The sequence below is a fragment of the Eretmochelys imbricata genome, chromosome 1 (assembly GCF_965152235.1).
Source record: "Eretmochelys imbricata isolate rEreImb1 chromosome 1, rEreImb1.hap1, whole genome shotgun sequence".
Classification (NCBI taxonomy): domain Eukaryota; kingdom Metazoa; phylum Chordata; order Testudines; family Cheloniidae; genus Eretmochelys; species Eretmochelys imbricata.
In genome coordinates, this window is record NC_135572.1 from 78380502 (window position 1) to 78406099 (window position 25598).

A 25598-nucleotide genomic window follows, 5' to 3' on the forward strand; every position below is an offset into this window, starting at 1 on the left:
GAAAGCTGTGAGATTAGCAACAGTACTAGATGCACCTGCAAAGTACAAAAGCCATTTCAACAAAAGTAACAAGTAAGAGGAAGTAGCTGAGGGACAAGTCATAATTGCCTCTGCTAGGCATGACATTGGTGGTTCACTCTAGAAACTCCAAATAAGGGAAATAAGGGAAACTCCAAATAAGGGGGAAAAAAACCCACATACCTATGGAAACACATTGTGAGATAGTGATATGACATACTGCTAGAAAACAACATATTGTGATAGTAGTAGTGACCCTGAACGTGAAGAGTCACACTATTTCTCTGAGAATGAAGAACATGTAGAGATGTCGTAACAGGAGGAAGAAGTAGGGTATTCTACTAGTAGGACTCAGAAGAGGAGAAAGAAAAAATACAAAGTAAATAAAGTAGCATTCAAACTATCTACTCTATCTGCAAGAATGGACTGAGCTGTGGAAAGCTTGCAATACTAAGGCCAAGATTTTCAAAAGCGACTAGTGATTTGGGGTGCCTCTGTTTTTGAGTTCCCAAATTGAGAAACCTTAAAGGAACTTGATTTTTGTGGGTGCTCAGCACTTTTTAAAAATCAAGCTCCTGTAAGTTGTTTCAAGTTGGGCTCCAAGAAACAGAGGCTTCCAAAATTACTAGTGAATTCTAAAAATCTTGTCTGTAAGTTCTAGCCACTTTAGAAGCAAATATGGCTACTGTAAATGGAGACACAAGGTAAAGGAGACTCAGGAGATTAAAGATTTCCTACAGTAAACTGATGTGCCATTTCAGTTTTGTTGCAGCATAAGGCAGAATATGTCTGATTCACTCCATTTTAGCTCACCAAACAAATGTAGATGCACATTTATAAATTTATTATTTTCTTATTTTATTTAAAGTTAGAGTTAAGGTCCTCACTGCTAGAGCGCCGTAAATATCAGATCTTTTCTCCCTGCTAATATGCAAGATTATGGGACAGATCCTCAGCTAATGTGAACTGTCATTGTTTCACTGATTTTGATCCCTTACAATGTTCCTTCCTACCATGCTCTTGGAACACAGACGGTTCAAATGGCCAATAAGTAGCAAGATGGTGCCATGATATACAATATCATCTAGAATAAATTCTGCAGTTCCCCTTTCTGCATCTGTATAGCAATCCATTCAAGTAAATCCCCATTAAAAAAAACCCTCATTTGATTCCAAAGTAAAGCAAACTTCAAATTATTTTTTTCAGAAAAGACTTTTGTAGATTAGAGAAACTGGAGATTGGTATAAGAATTGTAAAGTGGATAAGGAATTGGCTAAAGGGGAGAAGGCAACAGGTTGTGCTAAAAAGTGAATTATCGGACTGGAGGGCGGTTACTAGGGGAATTCCTCAAGTTTGATCTTGGGACCAATCTTATCCAGTATTTTTATTAAATACCTTAGCACAAAAATTAGCAGTTTGGTAATGAAATTTGCTGATGATGCAAAGTTGGGAGGCATTGTCAATACAGAGAAGGACCAGCATATTATACAGGAAAATATGGATGGTCTTGAAGACCGGAGTGACAGAAATGGATGAAATTAAATAGGACAAATGCAAGGTCATGCACTGAAAGTCTAATAATAAGAATTTCTGGGAAAATCTGGGGACTCATTAGTTAGAAGCGACAGAAAAAGAGAGAGACCTGGGTGAGCGGGTTGATCACAGGATGACTGTAAGCCACCAATGTGGTGCAGCTGTGAAAAAGGCAAATGTGATCCTAAATTGTATCAGGTGACACATTTCCAGGAGAGTTATAGAAGTATAAATGCCACTGTATAAGGCACTGGTAAGACCTCATTTGGAATATTGTGCACAATTCCAGTTGCCCATATTGATTCCAACTGGAACAGGTGCAGAGAAGAGCTACTAAGATGATCAGGAGAAAGGCGGGCCTATCTTATGATGGAGAATGGAAGACCTAGACTTGTTTAGTAAATTGAAGATTGAGAGAGGATATGATTACTCTCTATAAATCCATGAGGGGGTAAACATGAGGGAGGGTGAAGAGTTATTTAAGCTAAAGAAGAGGGATTCCCAAACTTGGTTCACGGCTTGTTCAGGGTAAGCCCCTGGCAGGCCTCAAGATGCTTTGTTTACCTGAGCATCCGCAGGTATGGCTGCTTGCAGCTCCCAGTGGCCACAGTTTGCCATTCCCAGCCAAGGGAGCCGTGGGAATTGGTAGTAGCAAGAGAAAATAGAATGAGAATAAGGGAGGAAAGAACAAAGTTACAAATACAATATCTAGGTATTGTGACAGGGTCAGGTCAGATGGCTACAAGAGAGTGGTCGAAGGTAGATACATTAGTTCCAGGTTAAGCAGGTCCCTTTTCCCTGGGTAAGATAACAGGGACTATTCCAGAACACTCAGGAACTTTCTAGAACTAATTAAGGCAGGCAGGCTAATTAGGACACCTGTAGCCAATTGGGAAGCTGCTAGAATTAATTAAGGCTAATCAGGACACCTGGTTTAAAAAGGCTGTCACTCCAGTGTCGCTCCAGTGAGTGTCACTCCAGTGAGGGGTGCGTGTAAGGAGCTGGGAGCAAGAGGACATGGTGCAGGAGGACTGAGGAGTACAAGCGTTAACAGACATCAGGAGGAAGGTCCTGTGGCAAAGACAAAGAAGGTGTTGGGAGGAGGCCAGGGAATTGTAGCTGTCACACAGCTGTTCCAGAAGGCACTCTAGACAGCTGCAGTCCACAAGGCCCTGGGCTGGAACCCGGGGTAGAGGGTGGGCCTGGGTTCCCCCCAAACCTCCCAACTCCTGACCCAATACAGGAGCTTCCACCAGAGGGGAAGGTCTCTTAACTGGTCCCCAAACCACATGGTGGATCAGCAGAAACTGTGGGAATTGTTCTTACTCTTTTTTCCCCATGCTGGCCAGTGATGAGGTTATCTGAGTGAAGGGCAGATTTGAGCCACGAAAGTGGCCAAACTGAGGGATACTGTGAATCTCTGAGGCAAGCAAAATCTGCGAATAACTGCAGGACCCACCAACGTAGAGGAGGAACTTTGTCACAGTGTTTAAAGTTATGTTCATGTCTTGGTTGCTTCCACATCACGTAAATATGGAGTATGTAATAGGACATACACACACACACAAAATGTGTGCATATACAGTGACTCCTCACTTAAAGTCTTCCCAGTTGTTTTGTTGCTACTCAACTAGGGAACATGCTCATTTAAAGTTGTGCAATGCTCCCTCGTAATGCTGTTTGGCAGCCGCCTGCTTTGTCCACTGGTTGCAGGAAGAGCAGCCTCTTGCAGCTAGCTGGTGGGGGCTTGGAACCAGGGTGGACCAGCAGCCCCCCATCAGCTCCCCGTTCCCCTAAATTCCCTGTGCTGCAGCTGCCCAGCAGGCTATCAACTGCCTGCAGCTCAGCTGTCCCTCCCCCCACTGCCATGTGTTGCTCCTGTCCTCTGCCTTGGAGCTGCTCTCCAGAGCCTCCTGCTTGCTGTGTGGGGAGGGAAAGAGGGGGCTAATGTCAGGGTGTTCACCTTCCCACTGCTCCTGCACGTTGCTTACCCCATCTTCCATAGAGCCGGGGGGACACAACAGGGCTCAGGACAGAGGGAGCTTCCTGACAGCAGCTGCCATCTCAGCTTGCTGATTAACCTAAAAAGGCAGTGTATTTAAGAGTGGGGTCAGCGTACTTAAAGGAGCAATGCGCGTCTCTCTCTCACACACAGGGTGTGTGATTCTGTCTCTGTCTTCCATGCTGTCTCCCCTCTCCCCATTCGTGCTGCCTTGTAGAGTTTGAGGCTAGATTAACAACGAGTTAACCCTTGAAGGCTCAGCCAATTGCTAGTTCATCATTTAGCAGTAAGGCATCCCTGGGAAATATCCCACCCTCTGATTTCACCACCTCAACCAAGCTTCACAATCATCATTGCTGTGTACCAGTATTAAATTGTTTGTTTAAAATTTATACTGTGTGTGTGTATATATATAATATAGTTTTTTGTCTGGTGAAAAAAAAATCCCTGGAACCTAACCCCCCCCCCATTTACATTAATTCTTATGGGGAAATTGGATTCACTTAACATCGTTTTGCTTAAAGTCGCATTTTTCAGGAACATAAGTACAACGTTAAGCAAGGAGTTACTGTACATAGATGAAAATGGAGAGATTAATTTTTGTGTAAGCATAATTTAACAAGTGGAAGGTTTGTGAATACAAATGCATCCCAACTGTTCAAGACTCCTTCCATAAAAAGAGTTTTCTTGGATAACTAACTACAATTCTATGTAAGCCAAGAGCTAATGTATGTTCTTGAGCATGTGGTTTCTGACTTGGGTGGGAGATGGTTCCAGTAAATGAGAATGCACAGTGATGCCAAAACTGTTTCTTTGTCCTTAACTTTTATAACAAACATTTATTTGCTCTTTTGGGGGTTGAGGGTAACGGTGAATATGCTAGATGTATTTCTAGTCAAATCATCAGAATATTTAAATTAGGTTCTGTTGTTCACTCTGCAGTGTTCGCTTTTTGAAATAATTTATTTTTTTTATTTTCCAGGCTAAGTAGTCATAACTCCAGGACATGTACCGGCTGGCTATCTGGTACTGGTCATGTCCCGAGGGGCATAAAATATAATATATTTGTATGAAATAAGAGAAAATTATTGGGGTTATCAGAGAGTTATATTTCAAATGCAGGTACTACGGCATTTTAAAGGAGATTAGTGTAGATCAGGGGTTCTCAAACTGGGGTTGTGACCCCTCAGGGGGTCGCAAGGTTATTACACGAGGGGTCACAAGCTATCAGCCTCCACCCACAAACCCTGCTTCGCCTCCATCATTTATAATAGTGTTAAATATATATTAAAAGGTGTTTTTAAATTATAAGGGGGGGTCGCACTCATAGGTTTGCTGTGTGAAAGGGGTCGCCAATACAAAAATTTGAGAACTTCTGGTGTATTTCCATTAATACCAGAGTTAAAATAAATTTCGGAAAAGGCTAGTTTAGCTTTTGTTGTAAAGGCAGTAAACAGTTCATTACAGAAACTGAAAACAGCATACACCGTTTTCAAAAGGAGAGTGCCCTTTCTATAACACCTCAAATAACTTATTCAATTTAAAACGTAAGAATAACATTCAAGCTTCACCTAAGATTGGTTTCAATCTAAAATTATAAGTATGTGCAGACAGAAGAAGGTTCTAATCTGATGTCCTAGTAACCACAGTATCTCAGCAAAATATGTGGGATTATCGAGAACCAACTCTTGTGCCCCTATGGTCACTTTTTGTATTACTTGCAGCAGCTCCTAGTCTTAGCTTTAGCACTGAGTTGAAAAGAACTGAACTGTTCTTGACAACATTATCTAACACACAACTCTACCACTTCATAATACTGATTTTTTTGTGTAATCCTATTTAAATATTTTTTTAAAAAAAAATATGCATCACGACAGGATTCCTAATTTACAGGCTGCTGAAATAAAGACAACTTGTCTTAATGATAACTGCTGTCAGACACTTCAGCTAACCTCCTTCCCAGGATCATTTGCAATTTTGCAGTACATTTTCAGTGTAGTTGGAAAATTTGTTACCCTCTGATGAGCAAGCATGGACACTGAAAATGTAGACTTACAGATTTTCTTAAAGGTGCACATAATAGTTTTTTTGAGAACAGGTTATTCTCCTTTTTTTGCTGCAAGAAGTATTGATCTAGGGCCTGATCCATGGTCCACTGAAACCAAGGGTAATCTTTCCACTCATATTCATGGGCTATGGATTAAGCCAATGGAGTCCAGCCCTACTCCCATTATTCTAATGGTAGATTGACTTCAATGGGAGTTGAGGTCAGTCAGCCCTTTGCAAAATCAGGCCCTAAGAGAGACTGGACTTTAAAAGTAGACAACAATAGAATCAATTAAGCCAATTATATAAAGTAATTCAGATGGATAACAATATTCTGAAAGGGCAATTAGAGCATAAGAATGGCCACACTAGGTCCAGACCAACAGTCCATCTAGCCCATCATCCTGTCTTCTGACAGTGACCAATGCCAGATACTTCAAAGGGAATGAACTGAACAGGACAATCATCAAGTTATCCATCTCCTGTCATCCAGTCCCAGCATCTGGTAGTGAGAGGTTTAGGGACACCCAGAGCATGGGGTTGCATCCTTGACTATCGTGGCTAATAGCTATTGATGAACCTATCCTCCATGAACATATTTAATTCTTTTTTGAATCCAGATATAGTTTTTGCTTTTACAACATCCCCTGGCAATGAGTTCCACAGGTTGATTGTGCATTGTGTGAAGAAATACTTCCTTTGTTTGTTCTGCTGTCTATTAACAACAAGCAAAATGCAGCTACATATACACTAAATTTATAATTATTATGCTATACTGTACTGTAGAGAGTGGCTAGAATAGCTCCATATATTGCCCAAGATACATGACGTTCTCTCTCCTTGACCAAGCCCATCATTTGAATCAATCATAATTGGCCCCTTCTGGCTTCTCTTGGACCTTCTTAAAATAGTGTCTTTATTAGATTTCATTGCCCTAACTTTTTCTCATGTTTAAATTTCCCATTGATTTTAATTAATTTCTCCCTAAGCTCAGGACCTTGGAGAGCTTTTTGGTTTAAAAAAAATGGGGGAGGGAGAAGGAAGAAAAGAAACATAGGCTTCTTCACCAAGTGGGATTTCCCAAGTTCTCACAGCTGTAATTAAAAGTCATTCTAGTTCCAACTGATGAATTGACATAAATATGTCTCAGAAGAAAACAGAGTAATGCATAAATTCTTAATGTCTCATATTCAAAACTCACGATTTTTTTTAAAGTCAGGTGACAAGGACAAGGCAGATTCAGACAATGCCTGAGTATTTCCATGCTATGTGTGTGTGTGTGTGTATATATATATATATATATATATATATATATATATATAATTGCCTTTTGACAGATTAGAGGTGGTAGCAGCAAGCTGCAGATCTGAATGTCAGGGCCATAGCGACACTAACCGATAATTACCATCTCCACAAATATCTGTGAATGGAATCACTTGTTTTAATACAGATAAGTTTAGTATAAAAGTTAGAGAGCTCGTATGAGAGATATGATAAATGTGGTCATGACAGAAAACAATTTTTAATTTAGTATGCCCTATCAATCTAGATAGCCCATGAATATTTACCATTAATTCAGTAGGCTGGAACAGAGAGAGAGAAAGAAAAGGAAAAACAGAAGCTTTGACCTAAACAATGACTGTTGAAGAAAGAGAATCTTCAGCAGTTTCAATAAGAACAAATTTTATAGGCAAGCTGAACTGGTGGCCGCATGGGGAAACACATTTGGGGAACCATTAGAAACAAAAGTCATGTTCCTGTTGTTTTAATTTTTTTATAGGACAAATGGTAACAATTCCCAATATGTGCTGCTGTTTGCTAGATTTACCAGGCTGACTACACAGGGAAAATGTACGATGTTAGTGGGCTAAAATTGAAACATTTACTGAAATTTAAAAAAGACTATTTGATCACATCATACTCCTCAGCAGGGATACCATTTGTAAGTGCTAAGTGGGGCATATAAGAAGCTAATACAGGTTGTGAGTGTAATGAACCAAAATTAATGGTTTATATAAAAGAAATGTTGTTTCCATTATTTTTAGGGTAATTTTATTAAAGATGCCACCTGTCCAGAATAGAAGTGTCCAGATTTTAATTCTCTTTTCATATCTCACTGTTCAGACATGGGACAGAAAAGGTAAGCTCTTACAGCTATTACTGTTCCAAGCATTCTATCCAGCTATATTAAAGTGACTGGCTCTTACATTTTGTACCTGTCCCAAAGAGCTAATTTCTTCTGACTCACCTTTCCCAGAGAATTTTTTTACTAAGGGAAACACCTCCTATTTCTAACTCCTCTTCCACTGATACCATTTTCCAGCTCTATAAAGCTTGCTTAATGTTTATGTGTAGTTTAAGTAAAAATTCCATATGAAATATAAATACTGAAGAATTCAGTTAATATTTTGAGTATACATGGAATGTAACACGTTTGTACACACAACATGATGAAATGATACTACAATTAATCAAAACACTAATAGACCATTAATCTAACTCATACATTTGAATTCAGATAGTCAATTAAATTGACAATAAAGTACTTAATATGCAGCAGTCTCATTTTATGCTGTTGGGTATTGTTGCAGCTGTGTATTACTCTTGCCTTTTTCCCAATGCATGGCCCAATATCCATGGTGCTCAGCACTTCTGAAAATCAGCTCATCAAAATCAATCACATAGAGAATGATTTTTAGCAACTGATGTTTTTTGTTGGAGGATTACAGATGAAACAATTATCTAAAATCATTGTTATCTCTCATGAAAATATTATGAAAAGTGCAGAGCTCTTCTTCAGGTCTGGGAAACTAACTCAAAGTATCACTGCTAAATACAAGCACCCTGTAGAAGAAGAAGTATAAGAGTTCTGTGTGAGCTCAAAAGCTTGTCTCACCAACAGAATTCGGTCCAATAAAAGATATTACCTTACCCACTTGTCTCTCTAATAGCCTGGCATCAACATGGCTACAACAATACTGCATATAATAGTGCAGTCATTTACCTAGATCATGAGGAAATAGTTCAGGCCTACACTTTTTATATCTATCCTTCTATGTAATATTTATTTAGTTTTTTTCTTTATAGCTATTATTCAAAAATATACTCCTTACTAGACTATAAAATAGGAGAAGAGACAGAAAAGCCATTTAGGGTCTCACTTATGCCACAACATTAATAATAAATAATAATAATAATGAATAATAAATATCATGCAGCTACTGAGAACAGGGTCTCATTCATATATATATATATATATATATATATATATATATATATACACATATATGATATCATAAGGACATAAAATCCATAAGAGCATACAATGTATGTTACCTTTCTCAATATGTATTCTTTTAGTCTCATGTCCAACCTCATGACCAGCCAGATCACCTTCTTTCGGGCCAGGTAGGATGTTAGGTGATAAACCCATAAGCATCTGATTCATGGATAGCCCATTCTGATGTACAGCTGCTAGTCATACACACATAGACATAAAACCAACAACAATATTAACACACATACACAAAATTAAAATAATGTTAACAATATTACTCATGTCGCTATTTTTTTAGATACTGTTGCAATTGTACAAGAAAACTAATAACCTCAATGTCATTTAATTAGTGATATTAAATCCACTCAGAGGAAGCTAGTCTGGTAGGTCCTTTCCATATCTAATTTCTATTGTCTCCATTCAGCCGGCCCCTTAAACCCAGCCTTCTGAGGCACAAAAGCCAGAATCCCATATAAAAGCCAGTTGGGCAAGAGGCTGACACATTCTGAGAAAAACTAGCCCACAAAGCAATGGCAAAAACAAATAACCTAAGAATGAGGTTCAGGGAACTCCTGTAGATTAGCTCTCCACTCCTTTCTTGGATTTGATCCCTATTTCTCAAGCAGCCATCTTGCCCCTGCAGGTACCACACATGGAGAAGCAGTTATTAGAAATGGGATGTGGTATGGCAAGTGGAACAGGCCTAGGTGTTTTATTTTAAAATTTAAAAAAATGTCTGCATTGGCTGAGGAACTCTATTACCCAGATCCAGGGACAATATGGAGAGCTTCTGACCTCAGCTGCTATTCTGTGATTACGGAATTTACTACAGAATCCAGGCATTGTTGTAATATGTTGCCCTACAATCTAAGATTTCATTTTTTAAAACTGTTTTTGTTACTCATGGTTATGAAAATAATCTTTACAATATTATTCAAGTCTAAACCAATATAGTGTTACCTTCCTGAGTCTGCAGAAAGCCTGAAACATCCATCCAATGTGTTTATCTAACTAGAATCCCAAAATGCCTCCCTATGTTTACACAGGAGCTAAAAGTCTCAACTGCCTCTTATTAAGGGACCAAAACCTTTGATTTCACCAACTGACAACTTCAGAAATGCAGTGCTGTGTTGTTAGTACAAAAGTCTGCAACCTAGCAAAAAAAGATGAAAAGGTGTAGACAGGGTAAAGTAAATTGAATTTAATATGCATAAAATAATATGGTCTAAAACCTTCAATTTCCAGGCTACTGCATTGGAGTACCTAAGATTCCAGGGATGCACAAATCTTAGACATGGAATCTTCACAAAAATTTCATGAAATTTCACAGTTTAATTTGATTCTATCCCTTGTGAGTTCTGAAGTCAAAATATTACTTGTATCACATTCCCCACCCTAATGTGTGTGCAGATTTTTTTAAAAAAAGTATTTCACCTAGAATTTTTTTTTTTTAAATTGAACTATCCCATAAAATGTCACTTCTGAAGTCAGTTTTAATATAGAAGTCCAACTAGGGTAGCAGAATTAAATAAAACTGTAAAATACATAAATGTGTCACAGTTTGTATATGTTCAGTTCTGAAATTAGTCTAGCAAATTGCTTTCTCGCTGCAATTCTGTTTCATAGCTTATATCTTTATGCTTAATATGACATAATGGCAGTTTTCATCAGTACCTATTAATGAAGCATCATACATTATGATACTGTAAACTGGGGAATTTAATGTTGGGCGATAGCTATTGCAGCTGAACTTCGGAACATGGTACATCTAGATCTACTTAGACTTAAGGTATTTTGGTTAGAAAAAAATAGCTTAACTTAATCAAATTTAAAATGGTGACAAGGAGAAGAATGTGACCTACGGATTCTGTCTGATGAGCTCTCAGTCCGTGCAGGTGAGCTGGACACACTGCTGCTTCGATGAGATGATGGATGGCTGCCAGGTCTTCGACCTTCTTCAAGGGAAGGAGCAGGAGAAGGGCTGTCTGGAACACGTTCCTACACCCCCACAAAAACAAGATAACACATTAAAGACAACAGCTCTCCTGATTATTGAATATCATTTCCTCTACAGAATCTCCCTGTTATTTGAGCAATATCTAATTCCACTCTGCTCAGTTACTCTTGTTTATTCCTGGGGTTGATTTGACTTGACTCTCCACGACTTGTGGCATGCGATTCTCAGAGGAAGGTTCATACCTCTAGAACACCAGAGCCTGACTTCTATAATGCAGCAAAAGACTTAACCATTGAGTCAGGCTTTTTAACTGACTCCCTCGACTATATTTAACAGCATCTTGTTTTTTATGACATGGAGTTATGTTTAAAAAAACCCTATTTTGGCTGTGATTGCAGTAACCAGTATCGTGAGAAAGTGGATGATATTATAATTTTATAAATAAATAAGGGCAACACTCTGACATCCTTACTCATGTGTTGAGAACCTTACTCCTCAAATGGTCACATTCATTTCAATGGGACTATCGGATGAGTAAAATATTCACAATCTGGCACTAACTAAATAAAACAGCTACAGCAGAAAGCTTTTGACATACTAACTAGTTGCACAGAAAATGTATTGTGTTCATAAGTACTCAATATTTTTTGAATGAATCCTTTCTGAAACACGCTGGGCCTGTGTTGGTGAAAAAGCTGTACCGGAAGTTAACGTAAGAATCAGAAATATCCGATATTTATGCAGCTTTGGTGTAGAAAGAATGAACAAAGGGAGGTGGGTGTTGCTACTGGAGAAAGAGAAGTTACTTACCTGTACAGTAACTGGAGTTCTCTGAGATGCTTTGGTGCTCCAACTTAGCATGTGCACATGCCCTTACACACTTGATCAGAGCTTTTAGTTAGCTGTGCCTGCACAGAACACAGGCTCATGCTCCAGTGTGAGGGTATAGAGGGAAGGCAGGCCACAATTCCAGTTCCTTTCCAACAATAAAGTCAAAGTAAGACTTCACATCAGAGGGGAATGAGGTTGGGTGGTGGAGCACCCATAGGAACAAAACATCTTGAACTCCAGTTACTGTACAAATAAGTAACCTCTCCTTTTTCTCTTTTTCTTCTTCTTCTTCTTCTTTTTTTTTTGAGTTATAGTTCCATCTTAGGAGACTTTTTTGAGTTATAGTTCCACCTTAGAAGACTCTCAGGCAGTATTTCTATGAGGAAGTGGGTGTTAAGGAGACAGATACAGTACAGCTCAGAGAATAGCATCACCGAAAGTCATATCTCCCCTGGAAGCAGATACAACACTGTAATGCTTGGAGAATGTGTGAATGGATGACCTGGTGGTGGCCCTGCAAATGTCCATGATGGTGATGTCCTTAAGAGGTAGATTTGAGTTCTTGTGGAATGGGCAGTCACTCAAGGTTGGGGATGCACACTGGAAGCTTCATAACTAGCTGAGATACATCATGAAACCCATTTTGATAGCCTTTGAGTAAAAATTGGATGCCCCTTCATCCTTTCTGTGAAGGAGGTAAAGAGTATTTGAAAGGCCTGGAATGGTTCCATTCTATTAAGGTAGAAGGTAAGAGCCCGTCTCTCAGCCAGATTATGAAGACTAGCCACTTCTCTTGAGGAGTAAGGTTCAGGGTAGAATACTGCTAGTTGAATGACTTGATTGATATGGAATTCTGATCAGACTTTAGGCAGGAAGTGAGGATAGGAGTATAAGCTACTTTAACATGGTAGAAAATTGTGTACAGGCAGTCAGCCACAAGTGGCCCTAGCTCTTCTACCCTTCTGGCCAAGGTTATGGCTATGAGGAATGTAGTCTTAGAAAACAAATGAAGGAATGAACAGCTGCCCATGGATTCAAATGGAGGATATCTCAGGGCACTGAGAAATAGGCTAAGGTCCCAAGGAGGAGTAGGGCTACTTGTCATAGGGAAAGAGGTTACATAAGCCCTTAAGGAACCTCACTGTGCTAGGTGATTGAAAACAGACAACCCTTCAACTAGTAGGTATAAGGCTGTATTGGCAGTTAGGTGGACCTAATGGAATTGAGTGTCAAACCTTGCATTTTTAAATTAAACTAAAGTGGGTAATTGAGCATGGTTGTAAGGAGTGACTTGGAGGGGGATTCAGATTGATGAGTACACCAGGGTTGGAAACACTCCCACTTTTATGGGTAGATTTTCCTTCTGATGGGTTTTCTAATGCTCAGAAGTATAGTCTTAACTTTGGGAGAACAGTCCAGTTCTATGCCCGAGATCCATCAAGGAATTAAGCCTTGAGGCACAGTGAAGAGATGTTCAGGGAGGGTCTTGGTGCCTGGTTCCTGTGTCAGGGGACCTACCATCAGTGGAAAGTGAAATATGCCTGCAGACAGAGATGAAGTAAAATGGGGAACCACACTTGCTTCAGTCATGATGGTGCTATCAGAATAGATTCATAGATATTTAGCTCAGAAGGGACCATTATGATCATCTAGTCTGACCTCCTACACAACTCAGGCCACAGAATTTCACCCACCACTCCTGTGAAAAACCTCTCACCTATGTCTGAGCTATTGAAGTCCTCAAATCGTGGTTTAAAGACTTCAAGGAGCAGAGAATCCTCCAGCAAGTGACCCATGCCCCATGCTACAGAGGAAGGCGAAAAACCTCCAGGGCCTCTTCCAATCTGCCCTGAAGGAAAATTCCTTCCCGACCCCAAATATGGTGATCAGCTAAACTCTGAGCATATGGGCAAGATTCACCAGCCAGATACTACAGAAAATTCTTTCCTGGGTAACTCAGATCTCACCCTATCTAATATCCCATCACAGGCCATTGGGCCTATTTAGCATGAATATTTAATTACCAAAACCATGTTATCCCATCATACCATCTCTTCCATAAACTTATGGTTGTTGTTCTCTCTTTTGCTTTAGTTTGTTCAGAGCCTTGAGGATCAAGGGCGTTGGAGGGTAGGTGTATAAGAGGGTAAGAGGCCAAGGGATGAGGAGAGCATCCCCCATTGAGTTGTGGTCATAACCTCCCCCTGAGCAGAGTCAATGGCACTTCACATTGGATGGTGTTGCAAAGAGATTTGTCTCCAGAAGGCCCCAGGACTGACAAATGCTCTGAAAGACTGAGAAGCTGAGTTTCTTCTCATGATTTTGGTGAAAGTGCTCAGGGAGTCTGCTATGGTGTTCTGCAGGCCGGGCACATAGGCCTTTGACATGTCTATGTGATGAGCTATACACAAGTTCTACACCTATATTGACTCTGTGCACAAGGATTGATCTTTCTCCCACTTGCCAATGTATGCAGTATAATGCCACTCTGTTGTCCAGCATCACTTTGTCAGAGTGGTTGCTCTGAGTCTGAGAATGTTGATTTGGAGGCACCCTTCATGGGGAGTCCAGTCCTAGGATGTAACGTCTTGGAAATGGGTACCCCAACCGAGCAGGGAGGCACCCATGGTGATGACCCTTGATGAGGATGGACATTAAAAGGGGACTGCCACACAAACTTTGCAAGGATCCTTCCACCAGTTGAGGGAGTTGAGAACTCTTGGGGGGTGGGAGGTATTAAGGTCAGCCATTTGGAAAGATTGTACTAGCTTTGAGTGTAAACAGTCTTGAGCCAGGCATGGAGGCACTGAAGGTGTAGTCTTGCATGGGGCAGGTATAAATTTCAAGAGGTCACAGAGTAGCCCTGGAATCTTTAAGAGAATGGAGGTAACTATCAGTGTTATTACTGAAGATCTTAGGCCTCTCAAAGGGAAGATCCTCCATCATATTCTGCACTTCCTTGGGAAGACAGAGGCTTGCAGCCAGGAGGCTCAATGTATGATGATAGTTGCCATTGAACACAAGGCTGTGTAAGCTGGCTGAGGGAAGTTTGTAGAATATTTTTTTAGATCATCTGGCTTTCCACAAAGAGGGCCAGAAACTGCTCTCTGTGGTCTCGGGGAAAATGATAAATAAAATGTGAACATTTTCCATAATTTGTGAAATCATACTTTGCCATGAAGACCTGATAGTTTGCAACCCTAAACTGAAGAACAAGTGACATATAGATCTTATGACCTAAAAGACACTCAAGCTCTTTGTCCAAAAGAGTTGATTTGGAGCAAGCTTCTCAATTCCTTTCATTGACAACATCCACTGCCAAGAAGTTGGCAGGAGGAGGGGAGTTGTGAGAAAAAATTATTCCAAATCCTTGGACAGTACATAATATTTCCGTCAGCCCCCTTGCAAGTGGGTGCGATGGTTGTAGGTGTCTTCCATTCAGTGCAGGATGGTGAAAGTAATGCCTCATTAATGCGAAAGGCAACCTTGCCCTGGGAGACAGAATGTTCAAAAGAGAGTGTTGTACTTTCTGGATCTCCTCCCAGGGAATCTGGAGTGACTCCTCTCCCTTTTTAACAGGTCTTGAAAGGCCTTGCAATCATCTGCATAAGATGGTGGGGGTTGGGATAACTGCCTCATTGGGGGAGGAGGAAGACTTGTCAGATGGTGGTGTCTTCTCCCCAACCACTAGCCCTTGCTCCTCCAAGTGGTCCTCCTGGTGGGAAGGGTACTGCGGTACCAGTTGCTGTTGGTCTGTATGAGGCCTTTTGCAGGAGGACACTATGTAACACTGGTCAGTATAATTATCCCATGGGTTCTAGAAAGTCCACTGTGGTGGTTTATAAGGGAAAGGAGTGGGATACAGAAGCAAGAATGGGAGCTGTGGCTCCAAAGGTTGTGATGGTGCCGGCAAAAGATCCCTCTCAGTACCTGTTAAAGAGAGATATTCCAGTGTCAACAGCAACTAAATCCTCCTGGGAAAGGAAACTGATCAGTACTGAAGAGCCTGGGAAGTGCTCCCCAGGAATCTCAAATGGTACCAGAGATGATATGAAAGCATAGTCCTTGCTTTTGTTGTGGCAGTGGCCCAAGAAAGACAATACCAGAGCATGCATTGAAGGCTTCTTAGAAGAGTCCCTGCTCCTAGAGGAGTCCTTACGTCTGATGTTATCCTCCTCTGTACCAATGATGGTGCTGTTCAGTGCAGTTAACTAGAAGACTTCTTGGTGCAGGGTGTACTAGAAGTCTGATTTTTGGGTACCTCATGGAGGCTTCAGCAGTACCCATACGACGATACAAGGTTTCCTTTTTCCCTAGCCTCACAGGTGACTTTCCCATTCTTCTGGAATCTCTCTCCAGGGAATGGGTTTTCTTCACTCCCAAAGCTGCCCCATAGTCTCTGCTTACTGAAGGCTGAAGTTAATGAAGCGGTCTGAATGGCGGAGGCCAATGTACGGCAGTGGAGGGGTACTGGACCACACAGGTCTCACAGAACGCTGAATCAGGAGGAGCTTCAGCCTATCTTCCCTCAGCTTCCTAGATCTTCTCTTAAACCCGGAGCATACCTTGCACTTTGATGGGACATGAGATTGTCTGAGGTAGCTAGAATGCCCATTGCTGAGGGAGAAAGACCTGTGGCAAGTCTTACAAGGTTTGAAACCTGGACTCTTTGGCACAATGTAAGAAAGGAGGCCACAGACAGAGAAAGGCTGAGGGTAAAGAAGGCCCTGGATAAAAAGAAAGGCCCAGGAAAAGGGGGACCACCCCCAAAAAGCATAAGCCTTTGCTTAAAATAAATAAGAAACAAAATTAAATAAAATGCTAAAAAAAATTACAGAATAAGGCAGTAGCTATAAGGCTAACAACAGACACCATAAAACTATCTCAAACTGAAGGTGGTTGAGAAGGAACTGGACTGGTGGTGGGTATTGCTCTCCCTATATATCCTTGCATCTGAGCATGAGGGTGTGTAGCGCACAAGTGTGACCTGCAGACATTGCCAGCTAAAATATCCAATCAGGAGTTCACAGGCAAATGTACATCCTAAGGTTGAGTACCCATAAGGATTATAATTTGAAGGACTGTCTTTTGGGGGGGTGGCGTCTTGTCCTGCAATTGCTGAGTACTCTCAATTTCCAATGACTCCTAAGGGCCTAGAACATTGTTGGTAAAAAAAAAAACAATAAAATAAAACAACCCCCTCAGAATTGGGGGAGTGCAGAATCTCACAGAATTGGGCCCACCAACAGAATCATTATGCTATATCATGTAAATAGGTCTCTAACAACTATTTAACAATTAAGTCCAGATTTTCAAAAGACCTCAGGCCCCAACATCTCCCACCTAGGCAACTAACTAAAGCCTCACTCATTCAAAGACTTAGGCTATGTCTAACAATAAATCGTACAGCGGTACTGCTGCAGCTGCACCACTGTAAGGTCTCCCGTGTAGCCAATCTATGCCGGCGGGAGGTGGAGACAAAGCATTCCATGCATGTTTATCCTTTCCTTCCACACAAACACACTGTGAGTGATCATAGAATCAAGGAAGATTAGGGTTGGAAGAGACCTCAGGAGGTCATCTAGTCCAACCCACTGCTCAAAGCAGGACAAACCCCACCTAAATCATTCCAGCCAGGGCTTTGTCAAGACGGGCCTTAAAAACCTCTAAGCATGGAGATTCCATTCCAGTGCTTCCCTACCCTCCTAGTGAAATAGTTTTTCCTAATATCCAACCTAGACCTCCCGCACTGCAACTTGAGACCATTGCTCCTTGTTCTGTCATCTGCCACCACTGAGAACAGCTGAACTCTTCTCTTCTGCACACTAAATAACCCAAGTTCCCTCAGCCTCGCCTCATAAATCATGTGCTCCAGCCCTCTAATAATTTTCGTTGCCCTCCGCTGGATTTTCTCCAATTCGTCCACATCCTTTCTGTATTAGGGGTCCCAAAACTGGACGCAATACTCCAGATGTGGCCTCACCCGTGCCGAATAGAGGGGAATAATCACTTCCCTTGATCTGCTGGCAATGCTCCTACTAATGCAGCCCAATGTGCCTTTAGCCTTCTTGGCAAAAAGGACACACTGTTGACTCATATCCAGATTCTCATCCACTGTAATCCCCAGGTTCTTTTCTGCAGAACCGTTGCTTAGCCAGTTAGTCCCTACACAGCCTGTAGCAGTGCATGGGATTCTTCTAGGGATTCTATTGTTTTTGTTGAACCTCATCAGATTTATTTTGGCCTGATCCTCCAATTTGTCTAGGTCACTCTAGACCCTATCCCTACCCTCCAGTGTATCTATCTCTCCCCCAAGCTTAGTGTCATTCATGAACTTGCTGAGGGTGCAATCCATCCCATCATACAGCTCGTTAATGAAAATGTATAACAAAACCAGCCCCAGGACCAACAGCTAGGGCACACTGCTTGATACCGGCTGCCAACTAGACATCGAGCCATTGATCACTACCCACTGAGCCTGATGATCTAGCCAGCTTTCTATCCACCTTATAGTCCATTCATCCAATACATACTTCTTTAAGTTGCTGGCAAGAATACTGTGGGAGAAGAGACCAAAAGCTTTGCTGAAGTCAAGGTATACCATGTCCACCTCTTTCCCCATATCCACAGAGCCAGTTATGTCATTATAGAAGGCAATCAGGTTGGTCAGGCATAACTTGCCCTTGGTGAATCCAGGTTGACTGTTCCTGATCACCTTCCTCTCCTCCAAGTGTTTCAAAATGGATTCCTTGAGGACCTGCTCCATCATTTTTCCAGGGACTAAAGTGAGGCTGACCAGTCTGCAATAGTTCCCCAGATTCTCCTTCTTCCCCTTTTTAAAGATGGGCACTACATTTGCCTTTTTCCAATCATCTGGGTCCTTCCCCGATTGCCACTCGTTTTCAAAAATACAGCCAATGGCTCTGAAATCACATCAGCCAACTCCCTCAGCACCCTTAGATGCATTGCATCCAGTCCCATGGACTTGTACATGTCCAGCTTTTCTAAATAGTCCTTAACCTGTTCTTTCACCACTAAGGGCTGCTCACCTCCTCCCCATACTGTCGTGCCCAGTGCAGCAGTCTGAGATCCGACTTTGTCTCAAAGACCGAGGCAAAAAAAGCATTGAGTACTTCAGCTTTTTCCACATCATCTGTCACTAGGTTGCCTCCCCCATTCAGTACGGGCCCCACTCTTTCTTCACCTTCTTCTTGTTGCTAACATACCTGTAGAAACCCTTCTTGTTACCCTTCACATCCCTTGCTAGCTGCAATTCCAATTGAGCTTTGGCCTTCCTGATGACACCCCTGCATGCTCGGGCAATATTTTTATACTCCTTCGTAATCATCTCTCCAAGTTTCCACTTCTTGTCAACTTCTCAATTGTGTTTAAGCTCACTGAAGATTTATCTGTTAAGCCAAGCTGGTCGCCTGCCATATTTGCTATTCTTTCTCCACATCAGGATGGTTTGTACCTGAACCCACAATAAGGCTTCTTTAAAATACAGCCAGCTCTCCTGGACTCCTTTCACCCTCATATTAGCCTCCCAGGGGATCCTGCCCATCAGTCCCCGGAGGGAATCAAAGTCTGCTTTTCTGAAGTTCAGGGTCCGTATTCTGCTGCTCTCCTTTCTTCCTTTTGTCAGGATCCTGAACTTGACCATCTCATGGTCACTGCTGCCCAGGTTGCCACCCACTTCTACTTCCCCTACCAATTCTTCCCTGTTTGTGTTCAGCAGGTCAAGAGGATCACAGCCCCTAGTTGTTTCCTCCAGCACTTGCACCAGGAAGTTGTCTCCAAAACTCTCCAAAAACTTCCTCGATTGTCTGTGCACTGCTGTATTGCTCTCCCAGCAGATGTCAGGGTGACTGAAGTCCCCCATGAGAACCAAGGCCTGTGATTTGGAAACTTCTGTTAGTTGTCCAAAGAAAGCCTCATCCTCCTGGTCTGGTGGCCTATAGCAGATGCCCACCATGACATCACCCTTGTTGCTCTCGCCTCTAAACTTAACCCAAAGACTCTCAACAGCCTTTTCTCCAGTTTCATACTCGAGCTCTGAGCAATAATACTGCTCTCTTACATACTGTACAAATCCCCCACCTTTTTCCCCCACCTGTCCTTGCTGAACAGTTTATACCTATCCATTACAGTGCTCCAGTCATGTGAGTTACCCCACCAAGTCTCTGTTATTCCAATCACATCATAGTTCCTTGACTGTGCCAGGACTTCCAATTCCTCCTGTTTGTTTCCCAGGCTTCTTGCATTTGTGTACAGGCACCTCAGATAGCTAGTCGATTGCCCTACTTTCTCAGTATGAATCTCACTAAATTTAATGAAACTATCACAGGCCCTGCTCCCGCTCTCACTGAAATGAACAGAAAAGCTTCTATTGACTTCAATGGGAGTTGGATCAGACCAACAGCGTGTAAAGTTAAGTGTGTGTTTTAATCTTTTCAGGATCAGGGCCTAAAAAAACAGGGTGAAATCCTGGCGCCATTGACTTCCCTGAAGCTAGGATTTCACTGCAGATTTTCAAAGGCACTCAGTTCCCAATTAGACACTTAAACAAGTGGTTGGATTTCCAAAAAGGGCTTGGAACCCTACAGCTGCCTTTCTGACTAACTTTTCTGCTTGACTTACAGAGCCCCAAAGGAGTTTAAATAAAGGTATATAATGTATTTTAGGTTAAAAAAATTACAGGAAAAAAAAATCATTTAAAGAAGTTTATCAATCATTGAGGATGCTATTTTATTTCTAAATATTAATTTAAAAGTCCTTTGAAGTACTCTCTATATTTGACTTTTCTCAGAGATACATCAACTGAGCAGATAATTTCATTTTCTCTCACTGAAAGTCAGGATTTCCTGAATAATCCTGATCAGAAATTTGACAAAAACCAGAAACTTATTTTTTTCCCTACTGTTTTCCAACCAGTTTTATTTCTGACATAATGCAATAATACAACTTCTGTTTACGTTAGTGGCACACATGAAAGCCTGCTGCTGTTAATGTAGACAAGCCTCTTGCAGAAAGAGCATGCTGTTCTTCCTTAAACCCCAGACAGAATTTGCAACAGCTCTGATTGTCATTATACAGCACGCACAGTAGCTGGATGAACATTTGGTCTGTTGAATGCATTCCAAAGGAAATGAACAACACATCTATCTATAGTAATCAATAAAATTGCTCAGGTTAAAGTTTACTGTGAATGTTTGTTATGCATGCTGTTGTGATTGCACAGGGACTCAATGGGCCTATTAATGGAGAGGGTGAGGACCTTTTAGAACAATGTATCAAGACATTTAAGTGGATTCCACTTTAATAGTCTCTATTTTTTAAGTTAAAAACATTGATGAGGAAAGTTTAACTGCATCATAGCTCTAGGCTTATTATGACTTTGATTGTGTTTATATGCCCATGAACCGAGTAGTCAAGTGGAGGATTAGAATGCAGATGTTCTCAGAACATAGAAGATATATTTCTTTAGATTTAGGAGGATTTAAGTATCCACAGTGTACAGATTCAGTATAAATTGAAACAGACCATATTTAATCATTTAATTAAATATATAATGTCACTGTTTGGCATACAATATATTGGTCTTTGAAGGGTTTCATTAAAATGAAATCCAGTGAGCACATAAGATTTGAATACAGAGTTTCAGAGTAAATTAATTTATTTAAACCACTTAATTTGCTTACCCTATTTATTTATGTGTGCTGTTACAGCATATATTATAAAATGGAGACAGCAAAAGGAATGCATAGGACTAACTAATATAATTATTACTGAAACAAACCAGATAATGAGTTTTATTCACATGTAATAAGACATAGCATGAGAAAGTCTATGAGGGAACTATGTAAACTGTGTTTATCAGTTCATTTGTGGAATACCCTTTAACCTCAACAGACAAGGGACTGAACTATGGGTAGGCAAGAGTATTACTAATGAAATACCTCAGCTCACTGCTTTACAGTCTTGCTTTGTAACTCCACCAATCAATAATATATAATCTCTTGTAATTTTCTGTCTTTATTAAAGCTAGTTGCAATAATAAATGGAAATGCTAGTAATAATAAATTTAAATACTCCCTTGCTCTAGAAGGGGCACACTAATAAACTAATGGTGCTGGAATATCAATATTGGAATGTTATTCTATCCTTTCACCAGGGTGTTTGTGGAGAAAAGATGGATTTAGGTAAAATGACATTTCAAAAGCACTTTATTTTAAAAACTTTTTTTAAAAAGGATATGTATAAAAACATGTTCAGTTAATAAATCAGACTCGACTTCAGCAAAATACACTATAATAGCTGTCTTTTGACTGATGTGAAATACCACTTTCAGACCAACAGGTCTAAATTAGAGAAAGAAGAGTCAAAACTTTCTAAATTTTAATTCTGGCTCTGACAGTGACTCTTTCTTTCCAGGGCCTTGTGAATGTCACCTAGGCTGTGTCTATACATTTTTCTTTCTAAAATGTATGCCCATCCCTTATCAATTCAACGCCACTGAAGAATAGACCAAGCTGCAGGCTGTGACTGCCACCCTGTCTGCATTAGTGTTCCAACCATTGCTATAAAAGAGGAACATTTTCCAGTGGCAAAATCTTGGTGTGTCTAATGCAGTGATTGGCAACCTGGAGCCAGCATGTCCCTGTGGCTCGCACCGCTTCCCACAGCTCCCAGTGGCCAGAAATTGTGAACCACAGCCACTGGGAGCTACGGCCAGCTGTGCAAATGTAAACAAACTGTCTGGCGGCCCACCAGTGGATTACACTGGTGGGCTGTGTGCGGGCCACAGGTTGCCCACCACTGGTCCAATGCATACCAGAAGCTTTACTAAAAACCAAATATATTGAGGAAGATTCTCTTCCACACTCTACTACCTCTGAGTCATTTAGGTCCAAGTCATAGACTCATAGCTAAGGAGTCCAAAGCCAGTCCTGACCTCTCACCTGGAACTTTCATAAGAACATAAGAATGGCCATACTGGGTCAGACCAAAGGTCCATCCTGCCCGGTATCCTGTCTACTGACAGTGGCCAATACCAGGTGCCCCAGAGGGAGTGAACCTAACAGGTAATTATCTAGTGATCTCTCTCCTGCCATCCATCTCCACTCTCTGATAAACAGAGGCTAGGGACACCATTCCTTACCCATCCTGGCTAACAGCCATTAATGGACTTAACCTCCATGAATTTATCCAGTTCTCTTTTAAACGCTATTATAGTCCTAGCCTTCATAACCTCATCAGGCAAGGAGTTCCACAGGTTGACTGTGTGCTGAGTGAAGAATTTCCCTTTATTTGTTTTAAACCTGCTACCTATTAATTAAACTTGCTACCCATTAAACAGAACAGTAAGAGAGTCAGGGGCCCAGTGGAGGCCTGTCAAGGGCAGGGAGAGATTGTATGTCATTGCAGTGCTGTGAAATCCAGCAATCTCCTTTTGGTAGATGGTCCTTTGGAGAACATTGCTAGCTGGCACATGTTAGAGAAACCTTCATGCAGAAGACCAGGCAGCTATAACCATCTCCTTAATGGCCACAGATCTTCCCTCCTGTGATCTGCTGGCCCATTATATGTACTACTTTCACTTCAAGCATTCATTTTCTGGTTCTACCCAAAAGTGAATCAACTTTGTTGAGCAAGAACCACCAATCCAATGGCATTTCTAAAAACCTATCACCACAAAATTGTACTGGATTACAGAAAGCCTGTGAAATTTGTTAAAAAGAAACAGTCAGCTTTCCTACTTTATAATTAGACCATGACCCTCTATCTCGGAGCATGCAGACGGATTTCTCTTCTACTTTGGTTATTTAGGATTTGCTTCAAGCATCTGTAAAACTGAGTATTGCTCATGGTTCTAGACATTTAATTATTTGTTTTCTTTGGATATTTACTCCATTATTTTATTGGTAATGGATGTTAGATATAAGGGTTGGTAATTACCAGGATCACTCTTATTTCTAACTTTGATGATCACTGCACATTTGCTTTTTATCCAGTTATCTGTCACCTCCCACATTTCTTTTTTGTGGCTATTGAGAAATGTTTGGCATATGTCCTTTTTCTCCAATCCTGCCTGGCAACAGGAAGATGGGCTTTACAGACAGGCTTCACTGAGAAGGAAACAAGAGGCAAAGATGTGTCTATCATAGATAGCACAAAAACCGCACTCTGCCCTCTTCTTTTCTAAAATTCTAGAAAGCATTGATCCAGCCAGGGATCCAGCAACTCTCCTGGGCATTTTAGGACACATGTTAAACTATTAGCTATTAGTAGCACTGCATAATTTTGCCTACTAGCACCCCTAAAGTCAAATACACTAAGGGACAAGCTCTTCAAAATAGCTCAGCTCTCATTTAGGCACCAAAATAAGAGGTCAGATTTTCAAAAGAGCTAGTTATAAGTGTCACAATGGGATCTGCTGGGTGCTATACCCTTTTGAAAATCTGATCCTTATTCTGATGCCTAAATGGGAGCGGTCTCAGTTGTGGATCCTGAGCATTTGAAAATCTGGCACTGACCTCGTTTGAAAGTTTGGCCCCACAATCTTCCCACCAGGAAGCTCTTGTCTTTCACCCCAGAGGAGATAGAGCATCCTTTCCCACACCTTTATTTCCCTGGTATTAGAAGTTTCAGACTCACAATATCCAGTCTCTTTAAAATTAATTGATCACCTTGATCGATCAGTCCTTCAGCTCTCATATAGATTGCGCTGATCATAAGATGTCTTCCATTCTTTTCTTATCCTGGCCTTCCTTCTCCATGTGTGGACATGCCTTTTCACAATAAAATCTTCCCATCGCTTTAATTAATTAATTAATTAATTAATTAATTTAAAAATTTTCCTGGTACCCTCTGCCCTCCTCCATGTGGCTTCTGATAAATGGGAAAAAGACTCTCAAAGCACAGTTTCCTTTCAGGATCTAGAATTTCCTATCTGCCTCCATGCCACAGGATCAAGAACAGGTCACATTCCGCATTATCTTTGTATATAGTATTATTTCCAGAGGACACGAAAAGGTACTGTCTCTTGTTTTACAGGATTTATGAGGTTGTGGTGAACACCCCTAGAATCACTATTCACTCCATCTTTGTTCCAGAGCACTCCGAATAACCCTGCAAGACCTTCCATCCTGTCACCTCCTCTCAAGCTGGATGAAGGGAGTCCCACAAGGAAGGCTGCTCTGCTCTGTTTCATATTTGCCTTCTTCCTCCTATTCCAGTTCACACAGAAAGGAGTTTCATCAGCCCTCTTCTCCTTTTTTGCAGGCAGTTCTTTTGATCCAGCAGCTCCATCTCATCCTCTCAGGAATAACCAGAACCCTTCTTCTAGAACCCTGCCACAAAGCACCCTCACTGAAGTTTAGTTGTCCCAGGCCTCAACCCCTGTACTTGCAGACCTCCTCTTCATTCCAAGAGAGGGCACCTCAAGCAATTTGTATGAGGTTGGTCCCTGCTCCTCCTCAGAAGGTAGGAAAAGGAGATGGGTCGGTATATAATCAAACTTCTTCTAGGCCCTTGTCACTTGAGGTTTTTGCCCAATAATGTTGCCCTTTAGCATTGTAACTTCATGGAAGCAGAAATCCATGCTCTTTTAGAAAAAAATGTTAATCTGCCCAGTTCCCCAGATTCAGATCAGAGAAAGAGGGAGATTTCCTCCATGTACTCCCTGGTGTACTACTGAATGTGTCAGGAGAGTTTCTACCCTGTTCTGCACTCTCACTTAAACCTTAGCAACTGCCAGTCAACATTTTAGATGTAAATTCCTAAATTCATTCTCAGGGCATCTCTGCTCAGTGTCCCTTCTATTCAGGGTTCTCCCTTGTGTCTTCTTCCATCACTCCAGTCTGGTTGATTATTCATCTCTTGGACTCTTTTGTAGTTTGCATAGTCCTCATTGTGTGGGCTAATTTTCACCT

The 25598-nt window shown here is 41.2% G+C and overlaps 1 protein-coding gene across 1 annotated transcript in view; it reads right to left on the bottom strand.

Moving 5' to 3' along the window:
- DACH1 (dachshund family transcription factor 1) overlaps nt 1–25598 on the bottom strand; it is a 426532-nt gene that overhangs the window by 75742 nt on the left and 325192 nt on the right. The window contains exons 5-6 of the mRNA XM_077806900.1: nt 10739–10874; nt 8936–9070 (exon numbers count right to left, since the gene is read on the bottom strand). Of these exons, the coding sequence (XP_077663026.1) occupies nt 8936–9070; nt 10739–10874 (271 nt within the window). The remainder of the gene's footprint in view (nt 1–8935; nt 9071–10738; nt 10875–25598) is intronic.